Source organism: Xenopus laevis, chromosome 6L (genome assembly GCF_017654675.1).
Source record: "Xenopus laevis strain J_2021 chromosome 6L, Xenopus_laevis_v10.1, whole genome shotgun sequence".
Taxonomy (NCBI): Eukaryota; Metazoa; Chordata; class Amphibia; order Anura; family Pipidae; genus Xenopus; species Xenopus laevis.
In genome coordinates, this window is record NC_054381.1 from 149315036 (window position 1) to 149331828 (window position 16793).

At 37.8% G+C, this 16793-nt stretch overlaps 1 protein-coding gene across 5 annotated transcripts in view; it reads left to right on the forward strand.

The window, feature by feature from the left end:
- The window catches only part of col14a1.L (collagen, type XIV, alpha 1 L homeolog), a 106840-nt gene that overhangs the window by 14324 nt on the left and 75723 nt on the right, over positions 1-16793 (forward strand). For 4 of the 5 annotated variants that reach the window (XM_018268234.2, XM_041566622.1, XM_041566624.1 and 1 more), the window contains 3 exons: positions 1317-1433; positions 7126-7269; positions 9166-9252. The exons of the other annotated variant lie outside the window; for it this stretch is intronic. In XM_018268234.2, the coding sequence (XP_018123723.1) occupies positions 1317-1433; positions 7126-7269; positions 9166-9252 (348 nt within the window). The remainder of the gene's footprint in view (positions 1-1316; positions 1434-7125; positions 7270-9165; positions 9253-16793) is intronic. 5 annotated transcript variants of the gene reach the window in all.

Below are 16793 nucleotides of genomic sequence, written 5' to 3' on the forward strand. Positions count from 1 at the left end.
GTCAGAGCAAACCAGAACCCATGATTTGACCTAATTTATTAATAAAAAAATCACAAATCAGTTGAATCGGTGACAAACTTGATCCAACTTGATCCAAATCCAAATTTGGGTTTTTCGGGAAAAGGATTTTTGCCCAAAAAGTCCGAAATAGTCAGGCTAATTTCAGAGCAGACCACAGAAGCTTCCATATACTGTAGGATAGGGACCTCTACCATTGATTTATATACAACCTCGGCAGGTCTGAGACGCCGGATTTTCAGATTAAGACTTTCATCCCCATCCCCATTCTCCATTCTCGGGGTATAAAAATTCGAGGTTTTTTTTCCACTAAAAATCAGATTTTATTGTTTAAAAAACTCAGATTTTTCTAGTTTTTGGCATTCGGAAGTTAATAAAAATAACCCTTATAATGTCTAATAGTAGAGATTATTGAAGAGTTCTCTATACGCAGATTTATCAAGGGTTGAATTTCGATTGTGAAAAACTTTGAAATTTGAATTAAAAAAGACCAACAGAAATTAAATCAAAGGGTTTTTTTTGGCCGAACAGGTCCATTTTCGGTTGAATAGGTCCATTTTCAATCGAATTTGAATCATACAAATCAGAGTAATATCTCGTTCGATCTAATTTGATTCAAAGTTTTTCCAAAATGAAACTTCAATTTTTCAAAGTCCACCAATAAGAACCAAATAGGTCCCCCATAGGCTAAAACAGCAATCCGGCAGGTTTTAGATGGCGAATGGTCAAAGTCAAATTTTTAAAGAGACAGTACATGATAAGTTTTGAAATTTGAATTTTCTAATTTTTTTCCAAATTCAAAACGAATTTGGACTATTCCCTAGTCGAAGTACACAAAAATGAGCTTGAAATTTGAATTTTTTAAATTTGAATTTTTGCTTCGACCTTTGATAAACCTGCCCCTCAATGTTTGGCCCCTTAAAACATTATATTCATTTTGGTTTGTTCTTTTTTTAAACTTATTATTCCACTTTATTATTACTCATAGTTCTGTCAAAACAAAGTCAGGTTGACGTGCTGACAAATCTCATCAGTCTGCGTTATTAATGTTGCTTGCTCTAACTCCTAACATGACTTGTCTTGTCTCCTTGTGAGTGTCTATAAGTGGTATGTCATGCGGGAATTTTTTTTCAATAGAACATTAGGGGTGACATTACAAAAAAAATAAAAAAATAACACATTTATAGTTGTGGGTGTTCAAAATACTGACTCGTTTTCTAACGTTTGTCAAACAGTGTCACACGCATGATCGACTTTGTATTCCACTGTGTGAACTCTTTGTGTTTCTGCCTTTATAGTGACGCCGCCAACAAGGATGAGATACCACGTTGTGTCTCAGGACAGTGTACAGATTTCATGGAAAGCTTCCAAAGATAAACTTAAAGGATATAAACTTCTTATCACACCGAAATCAGGTAACGATGTTCATTTCTCCTTGTTTGATTCGAATTCAAATGCACAAAGATGAGTGGCGTTGGCTCCGCAACAGAAAAATAAAAGACAATTGTAAAACATAAATTGTTCTGATTGTACCTCTTTTTCATTGTTCCCAAACAAGGAGGTCTCTGTTAACCCCCCAATCCAAATGTTTAAGAGGCAGATTTATCAAGGGTTGAATTTCAAAGTAATGGGAGTTTTTTTTTGAACTCCCATAACTTCGAATAAAAAAAGACCAATCGAAATTTATTTAAAAAATGTAAGTTTTTATCATTGAGTGAATAGGCTGTATTCGAATCATTCAAATCCAAGTTTTAGCGCATTCGATCGAATTCGAAACAAAGGATTTGTCCCAAAAAACTTTGATTCACCAAATGATTCCAAATAGGTCCCCATAGGCTAAACCAGCAATTTGGCAGGTTTTAGATGGTGAATGGTCGAAGTCGAAGTTTTAAAGAGACAGTAAATTTCAATTATTCGAATAGTCACATTTTTTTCAAATTCAAATAGAATTTTAGCCTATTCGAAAAATTAAATTCTCCCTGATAAATCTGCCCCTAAAGTGTTAAGAATTATCTGCTGAAATTCAGACTAATTGCCTTTCCAAATACAAATTTCTCAGATATTTTAAGGACCAGTGACATTAAGAAATTTGTTAGTGTAGAACGAAACAAAAACCACAAAGACATATAAAACTTTTAAATCGCTAAGTCTTTATTAAGAAATAACTTACCGAAAACTCTGCTTGCGCTGCTCTTCAGAAAAGGCGATCCGGCGATCCATCGTGCGGCGCTCGATTTCTCCTCCCTGCCTTCCTTATAAGAGATAGCCAGGGAGGAGAAATCGAGCGCTGTACGATGGATCGTCTCTGTGTCGCCTTTTCTGAAGAGGAGCGCAATCGGAGTTTCGGTAAGTTATTTCTTAATCAAGACTTAGCAATTTAAAAGTTTAATATGTCTTTGTGTTTTTTTTGCGTTCTACACTAAAGAATTTTGTAATAAAAAAAATTGATGTTCTTGACTGATCCTTTAAGAATTACCTGACAACTCTGTTCTTTCACACAAGTGCTGAACAAAAAGTTTTCATTGCTAAATCCATTTATTCTTCACTTTACAACCCAGAAGAATCTATTGCATTCCTTTCTTTGGTTCAGTCACTGAAGGGCTGGAAGACTGTGAATCACATACTCTCTGGCCTTCTAGTTAGTGTGACATGACAGTCAGAGATCTAGATCTAGAAGACAGGCTTATGTGTGTAGATAACCTGGAGGCAGGGGGTTGGCCATTTAGATTTTCTTTGCCCTAGAGGGCAGTGTAAAGTGTACAATTGCTAGAGTGCTGAAGCTTCCATTATGCCTCTTATATCTTTGTTAGACTCAATAAACAGTAGCTGACTTTTTGCACCTCACTCATCTTACTGCAGTATGTATTGGAATTGGAATTACTTTAAAGTACTCAAAATATAATGTTCTGTTGTGCTGCGCTTGTAAAACTGGTGTGTTTGCTTCAGAAACACTACCATAGTTTATATAAACAAGCTGCTGTGTAGCCATGGGGGCAGCCATTCAAGCACAGGATACGCAGTAGATAACAGATAAGTACTACTATAGTTTATATAAACAAGCTGCTGTGTAGTCATGGGTGCAGCCATTCAAGCACAGGATACACAGTAGATAACAGATAAGTACTACTATAGTTTATATAAACAAGCTGCTGTGTAGCCATGGGGGCAGCCATTCAAGCACAGGATACGCAGTAGATAACAGATAAGTACTACTACTATAGTTTATATAAATAAGCTGCTGTGTAGCCATGGGGGCAGCCATTCAAGCACAGGATACGCAGTAGATAACAGATAAGTACTACTACTATAGTTTATATAAACAAGCTGCTGTGTAGCCATGGGGGCGGCCATTGAAGCACAGGATACGCAGTAGATAACAGATAAGTACTACTATAGTTTATATAAATAAGCTGCTGTGTAGCCACGGGGGCAGCCATTCAAAGCTGAAAAAGGAGAAAAGGCACAAAATACACAATACATAAAAGGTAAGCTCTGTAGTATACAATGGGATTCTTCAGAATGTATCTGTTATCTACTGTTTCTCCTGTGACTGAATGGCTGCCCCCATGGTTACAGCTTGTTTACATAAACTATTGTAGAGTTTTTTTTTAAGTTTTATCAGTGCAGCACAACAGTACATTATCTTTTCATTATTTTTAAGCACTTTCATTTTTTGGTCTTACTGTTCCTTTAAGATGCTGATGATGCTTATTGCTATGAAATGCCTCTTTGGAATTCAGGGCCTAAAGGGCATATTACTTATGCATGTTTTACAGCAGGGAAATGCCATTCTGCCTGCACGAGCAAGCAACATTAATCATAGGCATTTTCTGTTAGTAATATATGCACACACTCACATATACAAATCTATACAATTGACCTTTTAAGTGTGATGCAGACAGTGGTATTGTAAGACAATTTAAAGTTGACCCTTGGGTTTTTATTCCTTGTTTTTTTAAAGTATCTCACTTATTGGACTGTTTTCGACAACCCCCCAACACCCTGATTCCAACATAGTCCTCACTTTCTGGTCCTGGGGCCCTAGTGACTGTCCAGTTTAGAATTATCTGGTTTTCAGCAATTGGGCAGAGGTATAAAGATGAACACGCCAGGGTCTTAATTGAAAGCTAAGAAATAAAAAATGAATAATAACAATAAAAATGGAGCCTCACATTTATGGTTATCAGGCATTCATTTTAGAGTCTCAGAATATCAGTCTATAGTACATTATACTGAAAATTAATTTCAATATGAGCTTTCTTAAGTATAATAGAACATGGATTGTTTTTGGAATTTTGTTTTGTTTTGTTGGTAACACCACTGTGGGAATCACACTATATCTGGTGCACTAAATATGCACTGTCCCAAGAGCTTATTACCGTACAATCCATCATGTTCAAGTCGGTTGAAGTCATATGAAGCTCTCCTAATGCGGGTATTAATTCCAAGGCTCTCATGTACCCTGTACATTATTCAGAAGAAGGGAAGCAACTCAGGTTTTGGCTTGTCTATAGACACAAGTACCTTTGTGCATGATTATACACTGGACCTTACAATTCTTCACTTGTCATCTCAGTATCTTTACCAAGATAAAATGTCCATTTACCATCAGCCTAAGGGATAAAGGATCTTTATTCTTTGCAGTAGCTATATATGTATCGCATGGTGCCATTTAGTGGTATCTTCAAGATGCTTGCTACTAGTTGGATCTCCTCAGCTTTGGAGAGAGCTTTGTATTTTCTGGTTGGAGCTGCAGATACCATCAGAGTGTTGTCATCAATGTAACAACAGTTACACACTGAGCCTTCAGCATTCACAACAAGAGGGACTTCTCTACTTGCATAGCCAACCTCTGAACACATATACAGGAGTTAGCAAATGGGGTTCTTCTGTAAATGCAACTTGCAAATGTTAACAACAACTGTTTTTCCTGTGTTAAATAAGATTCCACAAGAAACATGTTTTAGAGGAGCACAGTGTAATGCAATTCTGTTTGGAAAATCAGAAATGTAATAGTGTAGAAACAGAGAATGCTTTGAATGGGGGATTATGAATGGAATAAAGAGTATAAGGCAACTATTGACTAATTAGGGGTTTTACGTTGGCGGGGCATGTGGGGGAAGAATGGTCTCATTCAGGGAGTATGAAAACTATGAGATATTAAGAGAAGTGGTGGATTCATACAGTCAATATGGCAAAATAACAATTACAATGAGGTCTGAAAAGCTGATAATTATTTGGGAAGGGAAAAGGGAGACTGAGTAGGATCTAGGAACCTCATATAGAATTTTGATCACTTACTGAATATACAAGAAAATGGATATAGTTTCCATGGCCAGGATATTTAAATCATGAGAAGTTGTTAGAAATTAAAAAATAAATTCTTAACTAGCAAATTTTATAACTGCAGTGACAGGCCCTGGAAACATTGCATTCATCGTATCTAGCTCCAAGCAGACGCCCTACTTAGATTAGAATATTTAAGATTTATGTTACCAGTGACGTGAGGTGAAATAGAAATTGAATTTACTGCCCTAAGGTACAGAATATAAGTGAAAAGGTCAGGTGGAATAGTAGCATGCCAAAACTGTTCCTCAAGAAATTTCCAAAATATAGCAAACACTTTACTTAAAAAAAGTTATTTAAGTAACAGTCTCAAGATATAGTCATCATTATAACTAGATTTATCATATTCATCAACTGGAGCCTCTTCTCTCTTGTCTGTCTCAGATATTCAATACCATAGAAAGTGGACATCATGTATATTTGGCAGTAGTTACAATGACGCAGATGATTAATCTTTCAGACGTTTCATGGGGAACAGAAGGCTGGAATAGAAAAGTAGTTTGGAGTAGTTTTTGGGTTCAAGTCTCCAATTGTGGTCTGATATTGGGTCGCAGTCTCACTCACCTTACAAACATTTATCCTATCACTCATCGTGTTCCAGTTTGAAGAACATCAAGAATAACCAAATGGACCTTTAGTTCTGGCTTCCAGAAGTTCCAGAACAAATATTCATTCACCTCAAATTATCAGGCTTGAATAGAAAAGTAGTTTGGAGTAGTTTTTGGGTTCAAGTCTCCTATTGTGGTCTAATATTGGGTTACAGCCTCCCTTACCTTACAATTAAAATGACAAAAATGGATCACTCACTGTTACAACTTGAAGAACAAATGACACACCATATAAGCATCCATGAAGCCAAAGTGACCTTTGGATCTGGCTTCCAGGAGTTTCTAGGAGAGTAAATATGCTTTCACCCCAAATTATTAGGCTGTAAGAGGAAATTAATTTGAAGTAATTTTTGGGTTCAAGTCCCCTATTGTGGTCTAACACTGGGTCAGAGCCTCCACTTTATAATAAACAAATATATATATATATATACAAATCTATATCCTATTAGTAATCCAAGAGTTTCTAGGAGAGCAAAAATGCATTCACCCAAAATGATCAGCCTAGTTGCCAAATGCAGATGAAAATGCATTGTACAAGCATGGAAGAATGGCTATAATCCCTTCCTTTGCAGAAGCAATGAAAAAAGTGCAATGGAAATGTTTCACTACTATAAAGGCATTTTTGGGGTCTTTTCCCTAAAGATATAAGATAGACCATGATTTACTCACTAAAGTTTGAGGTCATTTTAACCTTATATTTATCAATGCCGATGCATAGCATTATAGCTGTGGTTAAAATATGATATATTTATATCTTAATGCTCCATAGAGTTGGGTGAATGGTCAAGGATGAAAGAACGATAATCGATAACTTTGTATTTTAAATATTTGTTTAAATAAAAGGATTTTGGAGCTGAAAGCATGAAAACCTTTCATAGTCATGTCAAGGAGCAGCATTAAAGTAAATGAAACTCATGATTTCTATTATGATACTATCTTTGTAAATGCAAAATAAAAGTTGATGAAACATACCTGCAAATGAAAGGAAATACTATCTGGAACATGACGCTGTGTGATTTCGATTCTGACCTTGATGTTCACCTTGTGATTCCCTTTAGCGTAGAAAGCAGGGTCTTTATGAATATTCTGTTGATACACTTTAATTATCCTCTAACGATGAGTGATATCCGGCTATGTTTCTTCTTGATTTCAGGTGGGAAAACCAACCAACTGAATCTTCAAAACTCCGCTACCAAAGCCATCATTCAAAGACTTGATCCTGATCGGAGTTATATTGTACAGATCATTGCCTTTAATGAAGACGATGAAAGCACGCCAGTTCAAGGGGAGTTTAGAAGTAGGTAGCTGGGCCCACTTTGTATATGCCTGTGGTGGCAACATTAGGATAGTCTGTTCCAAAAACTTTTACTTTTACAAAAAATCGGTTTAAAACAATTATGTAGAAAAATCCAGATAATTTATACATATATATGGCTATGTTTGTTGTTGACTCATAGTCTTAATGGAAACAAGAGCCAGTCAAGAGCCAGTCCAAGTAGTATTGCCACCCATGGCATTGCTACCTGGTCCGGTGCCACGCCAGCCTGCCCCCTTCACACTGACAACCACTACCCCCATCACCACTAGTCACCCCATGAACTATCATTCACTCCTCCATCCACCAACCCTGGTTTTCATTGCTGCCACTAGTCACTCACTCCCTACTCCTCTGCAGGTCGGTGGTTTGCTGAGAACTGTGTCCCCCATAACTGTGTCCTAGGCAGGTGTCTACCCTTCCTACCCCTAGATCTAGCCCTGTTAATAGCAGAACAAGCTATATCGGTGTATATATATATTTATCTCCAGCAGTGGGAAGTGATCTTCTCTCTGCTGTTCTTTGTGGCTTGTTCTACACAACTGAGCACTTCTTTATAGAAGGTATGTAAACCCAATGTCAAACTAGAGTGGTGATGATAAGTATTCTCCAGGAGACCAAAGAGGTCCATCCAAAAACATATATCTTCTTCTCCCTCCTTTCAACTTACTGTAGTTCATCTGCAGCTTTACCTCTTTGCCTACTTCTCTTTCATCTTTCTTTTCATTCTCCTTTAGAATTGTGTCTGTTTTCTATTCTACATCCCTTCTATGCCTCTCCTTTCCAGTACAGTACAGTTCTTGTGTTTATCTTCAGTACAAGTCATCTACTCCCAGGGATGATCCAAGGTCTAAAGCTGCCTGAAGTAATGCTGCCCCCTCACCCACAACACTTACCTTTATATAACCGGAGGGAGTCCAAGGAGGCTGCATCACTAGTGCTGTCCTCTTTGTGCAAGCAATAAATGGAAATTTGGTTCTTAAAGTTATCAGGAGCAACTTTTTGCTGCCCCTGGTAACTTGTGGGAACTGCAGTCTGAGGAAAGCTTTTCACCTTGCCTCATGGCAGAAAGGCCTGTCTTCTCCTCTTAAGATCATCATCTACTCCCCTCCAGCTCAGTTATTCAATTCCTCTCCCCTTCCTATCTCTTCCCTCCTACCACTATTCTAATGACCTTTTATTTCTTTTTTATCCTCGTTTTTTATGACGTTATTTCTTTCTCTGATCTTGCTCCAGTTTTCTTGTCCTCCTTACTGGTACCTATATATATATATATATATATATATATATATATATATATATATATATATATATATATATATATATATATATATATATATATATATATATATATATATATATATATATTTGCAGTCCTCCCCTTTCACATTTCTTTCCATTTTATTCTCCAGGTTGGCACCAGGCATGTTCTCCTTACTCTATTCTCTTTGCATCAGCTAATTTTAGTTCTACCATCAGATTAAAGCAACAGGCTCAGAAATGATATTCCAACTGATTTCATGGAGGCTGCTCATAGATATATGAACTCTAACACAGTGCAAGCAGTCCCTAACAGCGTGGGCTAAATTGCCCACTAGTGACTCCTCTGTCTGTGACCTATCCTGCCATTTCAGATAACCGCCAAGTCTGTTTCTATAGAAAATGTGTGCCCAACATTTCCGACATCACTAATTCTCTATTAGTAAGAGGTGTAGCTAAGCAACAGACAGGTGTTTGGTTCCTAGAAAAACAGTTTTTCAGGGGAAAAAGATCTTTGCAGAATGAAATGTTCCGTATAGCTTTAGGGCCATTACTAAACTGATATCCTGTAAATGATAACAACAAAAAGACAAAAATAATTTTTTTAAATTTTTCTAGTGAAAGATTTAGAGAAAAAAAGAAAACTTCCCGACCCGAGCAAAACCCATAAGAAGGATAAAACTGGCAGCAATCTTTCTGAAAGAGGTACGGTCTTTTTTAATGCATACTGGACTTTTTCAGCCAATATTACAAGTGATCGATAACCAAGGTAATGTTACCCACCTATTCCCCTAAAATGTGAATTTATTTACAAAGAAAATGTTAAGCGATTGCCCTATTTTAACGGTGTCAGTGTTGTATAACAGATACAGAGGGTCAGTGTAGTGAAGGGGCGAATCTGTGTCGTTTAGCTGAAAAATCGGTGAATTTAACGCAAAATTCGCGAAACTGAGAAAAATCCGCAAAACACATAATACACAATAATACTTTTGATTTGTGTCAATTTTTTACGCGCAACTATTTTGGCCAAATGCATTAAAGTCAATGGGCGTCCAAATAATTTTGTCGTGCGACAATTTTTATGTGGACAATTTTTTTTGACGTGCCGGATTTTTAGCCGGCGAACCGCAGTTTTGGGAATTTATTTGCGGCAAAATGCACAAATTGGCCACAAATTAGTGCCTGTGGAATTTTCACCCATCACTAGATGGGTGTAATAACAAGGGACCTAGCACCCAATAAGGTTTATTGACTTACAATCAGCACCTGGGCAATAACCCATAGCAACTAAGACCTTTTCAGTTAAAGGGAAAATACTTGAAAAATAAATTTCTTCTGTTTCTGTTCCTTTTCATGGTTTGGCAGTTTCCCAGCCCATCCTCAGGGGCCATTCTTATAGTTGGTGTCTTAGTCAATAATACAGAAACATGTTTCTACAGGGGGTTATCTACTTAAGGACTGAGGGATTATGTAAATCTTCATGTGCCGCACACAAAGTGCACAAGGGGGAATCCTAAACTGGCCCCGACTTTTGTCTAGTGAAAAGAAAGTAATTCTAAGCAAAATTTCAATATACAGGTATGGGACCTGTTATCCAGAATGCTTGAGACCTGGGGTTTTCAGGATAACAGATCTTTCTGTAATTTAGATCTTTACAGATTGAGTCTACTAGAAAATCATGTAAACATTAAATAAACCCAATAGGCTGGTTTTGCTTCCAAAAAGGATTAATTATATCTGAGTTGGGATCAAGTACAAGGTACTGTTTTATTATTACAGAAAAAAAATATATTGTTTTTTATAATTTGGATTATTTGGATAAAATGGAGTCTATGGGAGAAGGCCTTTCCATAATTCGGAGCTTTGTAGATAACGGGTTTCCAGATTAATTATCCCATACGTGTACTATTATTATTATTACCTTGCTATATGCATACAATGGAGTCTATGGGAGACGGCCTTTACATAATTCAGAGCTTTTTGGATAACAGATCCCATACCTGCACAAGAATAAAAACACGTAAATGGTTTTATATGCAAATGTTTTCTGCTATTTAAAGTGGTATTTTCTGCACCGCTCGCTCTGACTCTTGAAACAATGTAATAGAAGGAGAACTGACCTGCTACATTTAATTGTTGTGCATTTTAAGCATTTTCAGGTAAGAATTTAAAGGTGATTTCAGGAATTTCAGAATTTTTTAGCAAGTGTTAAAAAGTGTTTTTTAGTGTTAACCCCTGAGGATAACACTAAAAATAGGTTTAGATCATGATAAAATAAAAGTAGAAAAGGAGCCGAGCTGGACATTTAATTTCACGTGTCCTCACCACCTTAAAAACATGCAGCTATTTTTTTTGTAAAAAATGAGGTTTTATTTTCCATTGTAGCCCAATTTGTGACATCAAAGGACTCGTTTCATTCCAGCTCAGCTAGATCCAACTTGAAGTGGTGTTTCATTTTGCTCTGAGCTAGGAAAGGGGCAGGTGATTGTGGGGACGCTCATCGGCTCCAGTGTAGCAGAAATACTTTGATGATATCCCTAAAAGGTGTTTCTTGTATAAAACAAAATTCCAAAACTCAGAAGCCTGTAGGCAAGGAGAGCGAATAGGGAACACGTCAGCACTAGAATATTCTGGGTGAAGCTGCTGAATAATAATTGGGAAGGGGAGGGCTATGCACAAGTGAGGGAATGTATAACTACATCTGATAACCCATGCCCCATATCCAAAAGAGTTTCAGGTACATTCTGTCCAATGATTGGTTGCTAAACCTGGCACAAAGTTGTTATTTTTATTGTATAATTCTTGTTGGCCCCAGAGTTCCCCCCAGCATCACAGGGGCCATTTGAAAGGAGGGGTGAGGAACCAGATAAAGGTAAATGAAATGTATTGTATTGTGTTTAGTATATGCATCAAAGATGTCCTCCTACAGCAGTGGACCTTCAGCGTCATGCTTCTAGATGGAAGGAATTGTAGCTTGTCTACAGAAATAGGACTGTATCTTGCACCCTGACTGGTAATTTCAGCCCCCTCAGAGGGGGCCCCTGCATTACTGTATTGCCAGGAGACATACACTTTACAGTAGTTTCCCATTCCTAGAAAAGCCGTGAGCTTGGCCAGAAATGAGGCTGATCAGAGAATAGATGGCTTTTCAAGCTCTCTGCGGAATGCAGAGCCCAAGCTGTCCACGTTGCACTGAAATGTGTGATTTTTTAAATATGGAAAATGTTGCTGCTGGATAGTGAATCAGACAGCTGGACCAAGTCACTGGCACCGAACAGAGACTTTAGTGCCATGTGGCCCCTACACCTGTCTGTTTCTACTGATGAACGGCACAGCTGTGGTCTGGGTGCAAAGAGCCGGGCAACGGGGATATTGACTGGGAGATCAACCTTTCAACATTATTTATTGGATCTAATATATTTATTCTGTATATATGCCCATCTACCCACTTTATTTATTGTAGCTATCACATCTATTTATTGTATTTATCCATCAAGTCAAAAACATAATGTTGCAGATCCCTGGTAAGACCTCACCTTGATCATGCAGTGCAATTTATATTATAACTTGGGAGGTTATTTAATAAAAGGGGCCTTATAGTAACCTAAAGTAAACAATCAGCAGGTGGCATTTACTGGTCACCTGTTTAAAAACTATGGGTTGATATGGGTTAATGCAACGGGCATTTTTTATACTTTCTTGGAGGTCAGTGGAATTTTTGAGCAGTCTGGTAGGGGGATAATAAAATGATATTTTATTATAGACCTGCTAAGTTCAGGGGTACAGTTTCCTAAACTGTTGGAGTGGCCCTAGTGGGGACCATGTCATTGTATGAGGAATCCTGAGTTGAAAATTAATTAGGGTGAGATTTGGGGTGAACACTTCAAAATCCTAGCTATCCCTGGAAATACTGCTAAATGGATGATACAGCAATATAATAAAATATATTCTAGCTTGATATGAGATAAGAGGTCGTCCTGGTCAAATGTTGGAAATGAAACAAGGGCATTAACCAAAAATTCTGAAAGTCACTGATCCAGTTGGATGTCTGTTGGTCTATCCATATAGATTACTATATATATCCAAACATGGACATACTTAAAGTTCAAAAAGAGGAATGTTGCCTTGGGTCTAAACAGACCTTTTGAAATTCCTTAGCCATGTTCTTCTCCAAGATGCAAAAACTAATCAATAACATATTTTCCATCACTGCTTTGCCCAATGTGCAGACCCGAGGCATATTACGTATTTAGATGAGGTTAAAAAAGGACACGTGTCCATCAAGTTCAACCTTTTCTTCCAAGTAAATCCTACCTAACTTCTAGCTGATCTGGGGGAAGGCAGAAAAAAAAAGTAATCTAAAGCTTGCTACAGAGGGACAAAAACTATTTTTCAAAAACAGCAATTGGACCAGTCCTGGATTAACCAGTCCTGGATTAACCTTATATTTAGAAGGTTGTCCAAGTTCAGAATCATGTAGAGGTTTGGTGGACAGTTCCAGTGGGAGTAGTGTTCACTGGCAAATCTATGTGCTGGTATAGTAAGCTTTACAAATAAATTACAGCAGTTTTAGACTAATTCACTGTTATACTTTAGTGTTTGTAGAGACAGCTTGTCACACAGCATTTCCTAGGGTAATTAGCTGCTCATGTTACTGATGCACTGATAGTAGCCAGGGAGGTTCTGCAGTTCTTTGAGTGACTTTGTAGTTCTGCATGGCTTGTCTATTCAGTATATGCAATATGGTATAAAGCTGATGGACAAAGACTTAAAAACAAGCAATAGTGGGAGAACCTTGTTGTGTTTTATATTCTGCACATAAATGGAAACAGATGGTCCGATAGTTAATTGGTAGTTAATTATCAGGTCTTTGAAGCATCTGCTTTCATCTTTATTACGATACAAGTCAACACATATCCCCTGTTGCTTTAAATGTTCATATCTAAATTACAGTTGGAACTCAAGGTTCTTGACCCAAACATTCCTCAAGGTAACGCCAATCCTTGATAATCATTCATGGTTGTAATGTGCAAAATGACAGTAGAGAAAAACCCAGCTGTATCAGGCTTGGAGAGCTGAGAAATAGCAAAGTGTCATTCTGCTCTCGAAGTGCAAGAACTTGAGTAAGGTCCCAAAAGCTTGATAGGCTAATTATGACACTTGCTCAATAATTAGTTGACAGTTTTATTAAGATACAAACAATTTGGGTCAGTCCAAAACCCTAGGAAGGCATCCAGGTGCAGCGTATGGACAGTTTATATCACTAGTCTGTGATGACTCAACCCTGCAACCTCCATAATGTATGAACCCAATCTACTAGATGTTGGGAAGTCTCACATCTAAAGTCTATGCAGTCATAGGGTAAAAGGATATTTTGTTCACTCAACCAAGACTACATGACAATCATAGCCAAAAAACCCTAAAGCTAAGAAACGTCTATGGAGTTGTGTACTTGTTTAAACAGCTCCTCTCAAAACACAACTGCCTTTGACCCCCAACAATATTGCTTTGGGAGCTGCTTTATTACAATTGAAGGTAAGAAAAAATATTGTTTTTGGATGGATACAAAATTGTCCAGTTCTCTTTAACATTTTGGTTCATCTTGAAGGTTGGCAGTAGAACAGTACTACAGATCCAAATTCCACGAAGCGATAGTTTTTGTCTGTATAAATGTCTCTAGATTATGGGTATGAGATTAAAGATAATTTAGATTTTGATACCAGGGATGCCCTATCTGTGTCTCCCCATCTGCTGGTGACTTGTATTGCCCAGAATTCTTCTATAGTGGTGGGAAAGCAGCAAGTTGGACACCCTGATTTATTCTCCTGTAATAGATCAGGCTCATTGGAATTGTGCAACCACAACAGTTGCAAGTGGGGCAACACTTAGGGGGTTATTTATCAAATTCTGAATATCCGAACCTCGAATAATTCATAGTTTTCAGAGCAAAAAAAAAAAAGCTATGAATTTTTTGAGTTTCATTAAAGTCCGATGGTCTAAAAACTCTGAATCCAAAACCCTGGTACCTTAGAGCTCTTGAGGTCCTGTATAAGTCAATGGGGAAGGTCCCAGTGTCTGCGCTCATGTCCGTACCAATATCTGATGATTTTGGGGGTTTCGTCACAAAAAACTCCTAGTTTTTGCTTAAAACTCCAAACAATTCGGAGTTTTTGGGGAAAGCTCCGAAGTTTTGCCCAACCCTTATTTTTTCTGGCTTTTTTTCATAAATAAGGTCCTTTTGGGAATTCGGAGTTGCTCGAAGTTTGTTATTAGAAATACTGAGATAAATTCGGACCTTGATAAATAACCCCCTTATTGTCACCATCTTGCCCCACTATCTTCATGTTTCTTTTCTTTAGCTGCTATCCCTCTACTCATCCTACTTATCTTACCTACAAGGGTTATCTGCGAGGCCATAGAATTTGAGGACCCCTAGACGGTTGCAGTTAAACTGCTGCATGTGTTATTTGTATTTACCCTTTTTTTTTTTTAGATCTGGCATCTTGTATGTGATTTTATCTTGAGCCTATCATTTGCTTGAAATGGCCACTGGTCTATAGGAAAGTAATTTAGCACAAGGAAATAAAGGAGTAAGCCTGAAGGACCTCTCCCAGCAGCCTGGCGTTTTATTAAATGTCAGCACCTGTGTTTATCCTCCTTCAACCTGCTATTGGCAGAAAGCTAAAGCCAGCCAGAAGCCAGACTACTGCAGAAACAATCAGATCCATTACCAGACAAATCAATTGAATTTCATACATTCCCTGAGCCTGTTTTATAGCATTAGGCCTCTGCTTTTATTAGCTGCCTGTAGAAGTCCCTGGATGGAGCCTTCAGAAAAAGAAGTGACAGTACAGACAGTAAATGAAAATGAGCCTTTTAATAGCTGTACATTTCCAACCCATCACATAATATGCCACATTATGCACATTTTTAATGGGAAACATTTCTTTCTATCTTAATACAGTATGGCTTCTCTTTCGGGATGTGCCAAATCCACTATTTGGGATTCGACTGAATCTTAGAACCCCTCGTGAACGATTCAGCCGAACACCAACGGAATCCGAAAGGAAAAAGTGGAAAACACTTTTACTTCCTTGTTTTTATGACTCATGTGACTTCCCTTCCCATCCCTAATTTACATATGCTAATTAGGATTCAGTTCGACCTGGCACAAGGATTCTGCCGAACCCTAATGTAAAAGGCCGAATCCTGTCCGAATCCCGGACCAAATCCTGGATTTGGTGCATCCTACTTCATTTCCACTGATTTTCCTTAAAGGTTGTGTACAAAAAAGTGCCTTGCAAAGGACAAGGAAAAGTAGACCCTTTAGATACATTTAGAAGGAAAACAGAGAAATGTTCTGATGTTGCTCTGCTCAGGAAAGAGATTAGAATCTTCAGATGCCATTTCCCATCTCCTTCCTGAGCAGAGCAATATCAGAACATTTCTCGGTTTTCCTTCTAAAGGTATATATCGCTTTGACTGCACAGTTACAGGAACTGACCATCAGGTGGCACTGTTGTTACAAAATGTATTAAATTAGCCATTAATAAAAACATAAATAGCTCTGAAACTGAAAGAAAAAATATGTAAATTGCAAACGTGCTTAGAAAAGCACCCTGAGCATTTTTACATTATTTTTGTAAGGTTTACTTATCCTATAAATGCTTTCCCCCCTCATTTAGAGGGGATAAATGAGACAAAATGCCCCAACTTATCTAAATTCATTTATTTAGATATGTGGATATTTCTTTGATAAAACCCACACTTTAGTGTAGCTCAGGGTTGCGCAGACTACAGATATGGGTTCTAGTTTTGGTGAAGTCAACCAGTGAGTTAGCCACAGCAGTTTGAAAACTATTGGTAGGTCATGATATACCTTTTGCCTTTTGGGTGCCACTCAGGTCCGGACTGGCATTCACAATAGGCCCTGTCATTCCAAGTACTCAGAGGCCCAAATAGTCATCCACCAGCCCAATTAATAGTGAGTGTCTATGGCAAATTACAGCAGCCCCTCTGGCATTTGCCAGAACCCACAGATTGCCAGTCCGGGCCTGGTGCCACTGATGTACTTTATGCCAACAATGACATGGACTGTATGAACTCTGTCCAGGTTTTTTTCTTGGCTGTCTCCAACACCATGTATAGATTGTTAGCCTATAAGACAAGGAACTCTTCTCCTAATGTCTATATACTGAACTTATTCTTTGCACATTTCTAAACTGCTTCTAAAGTACCACCTGCAC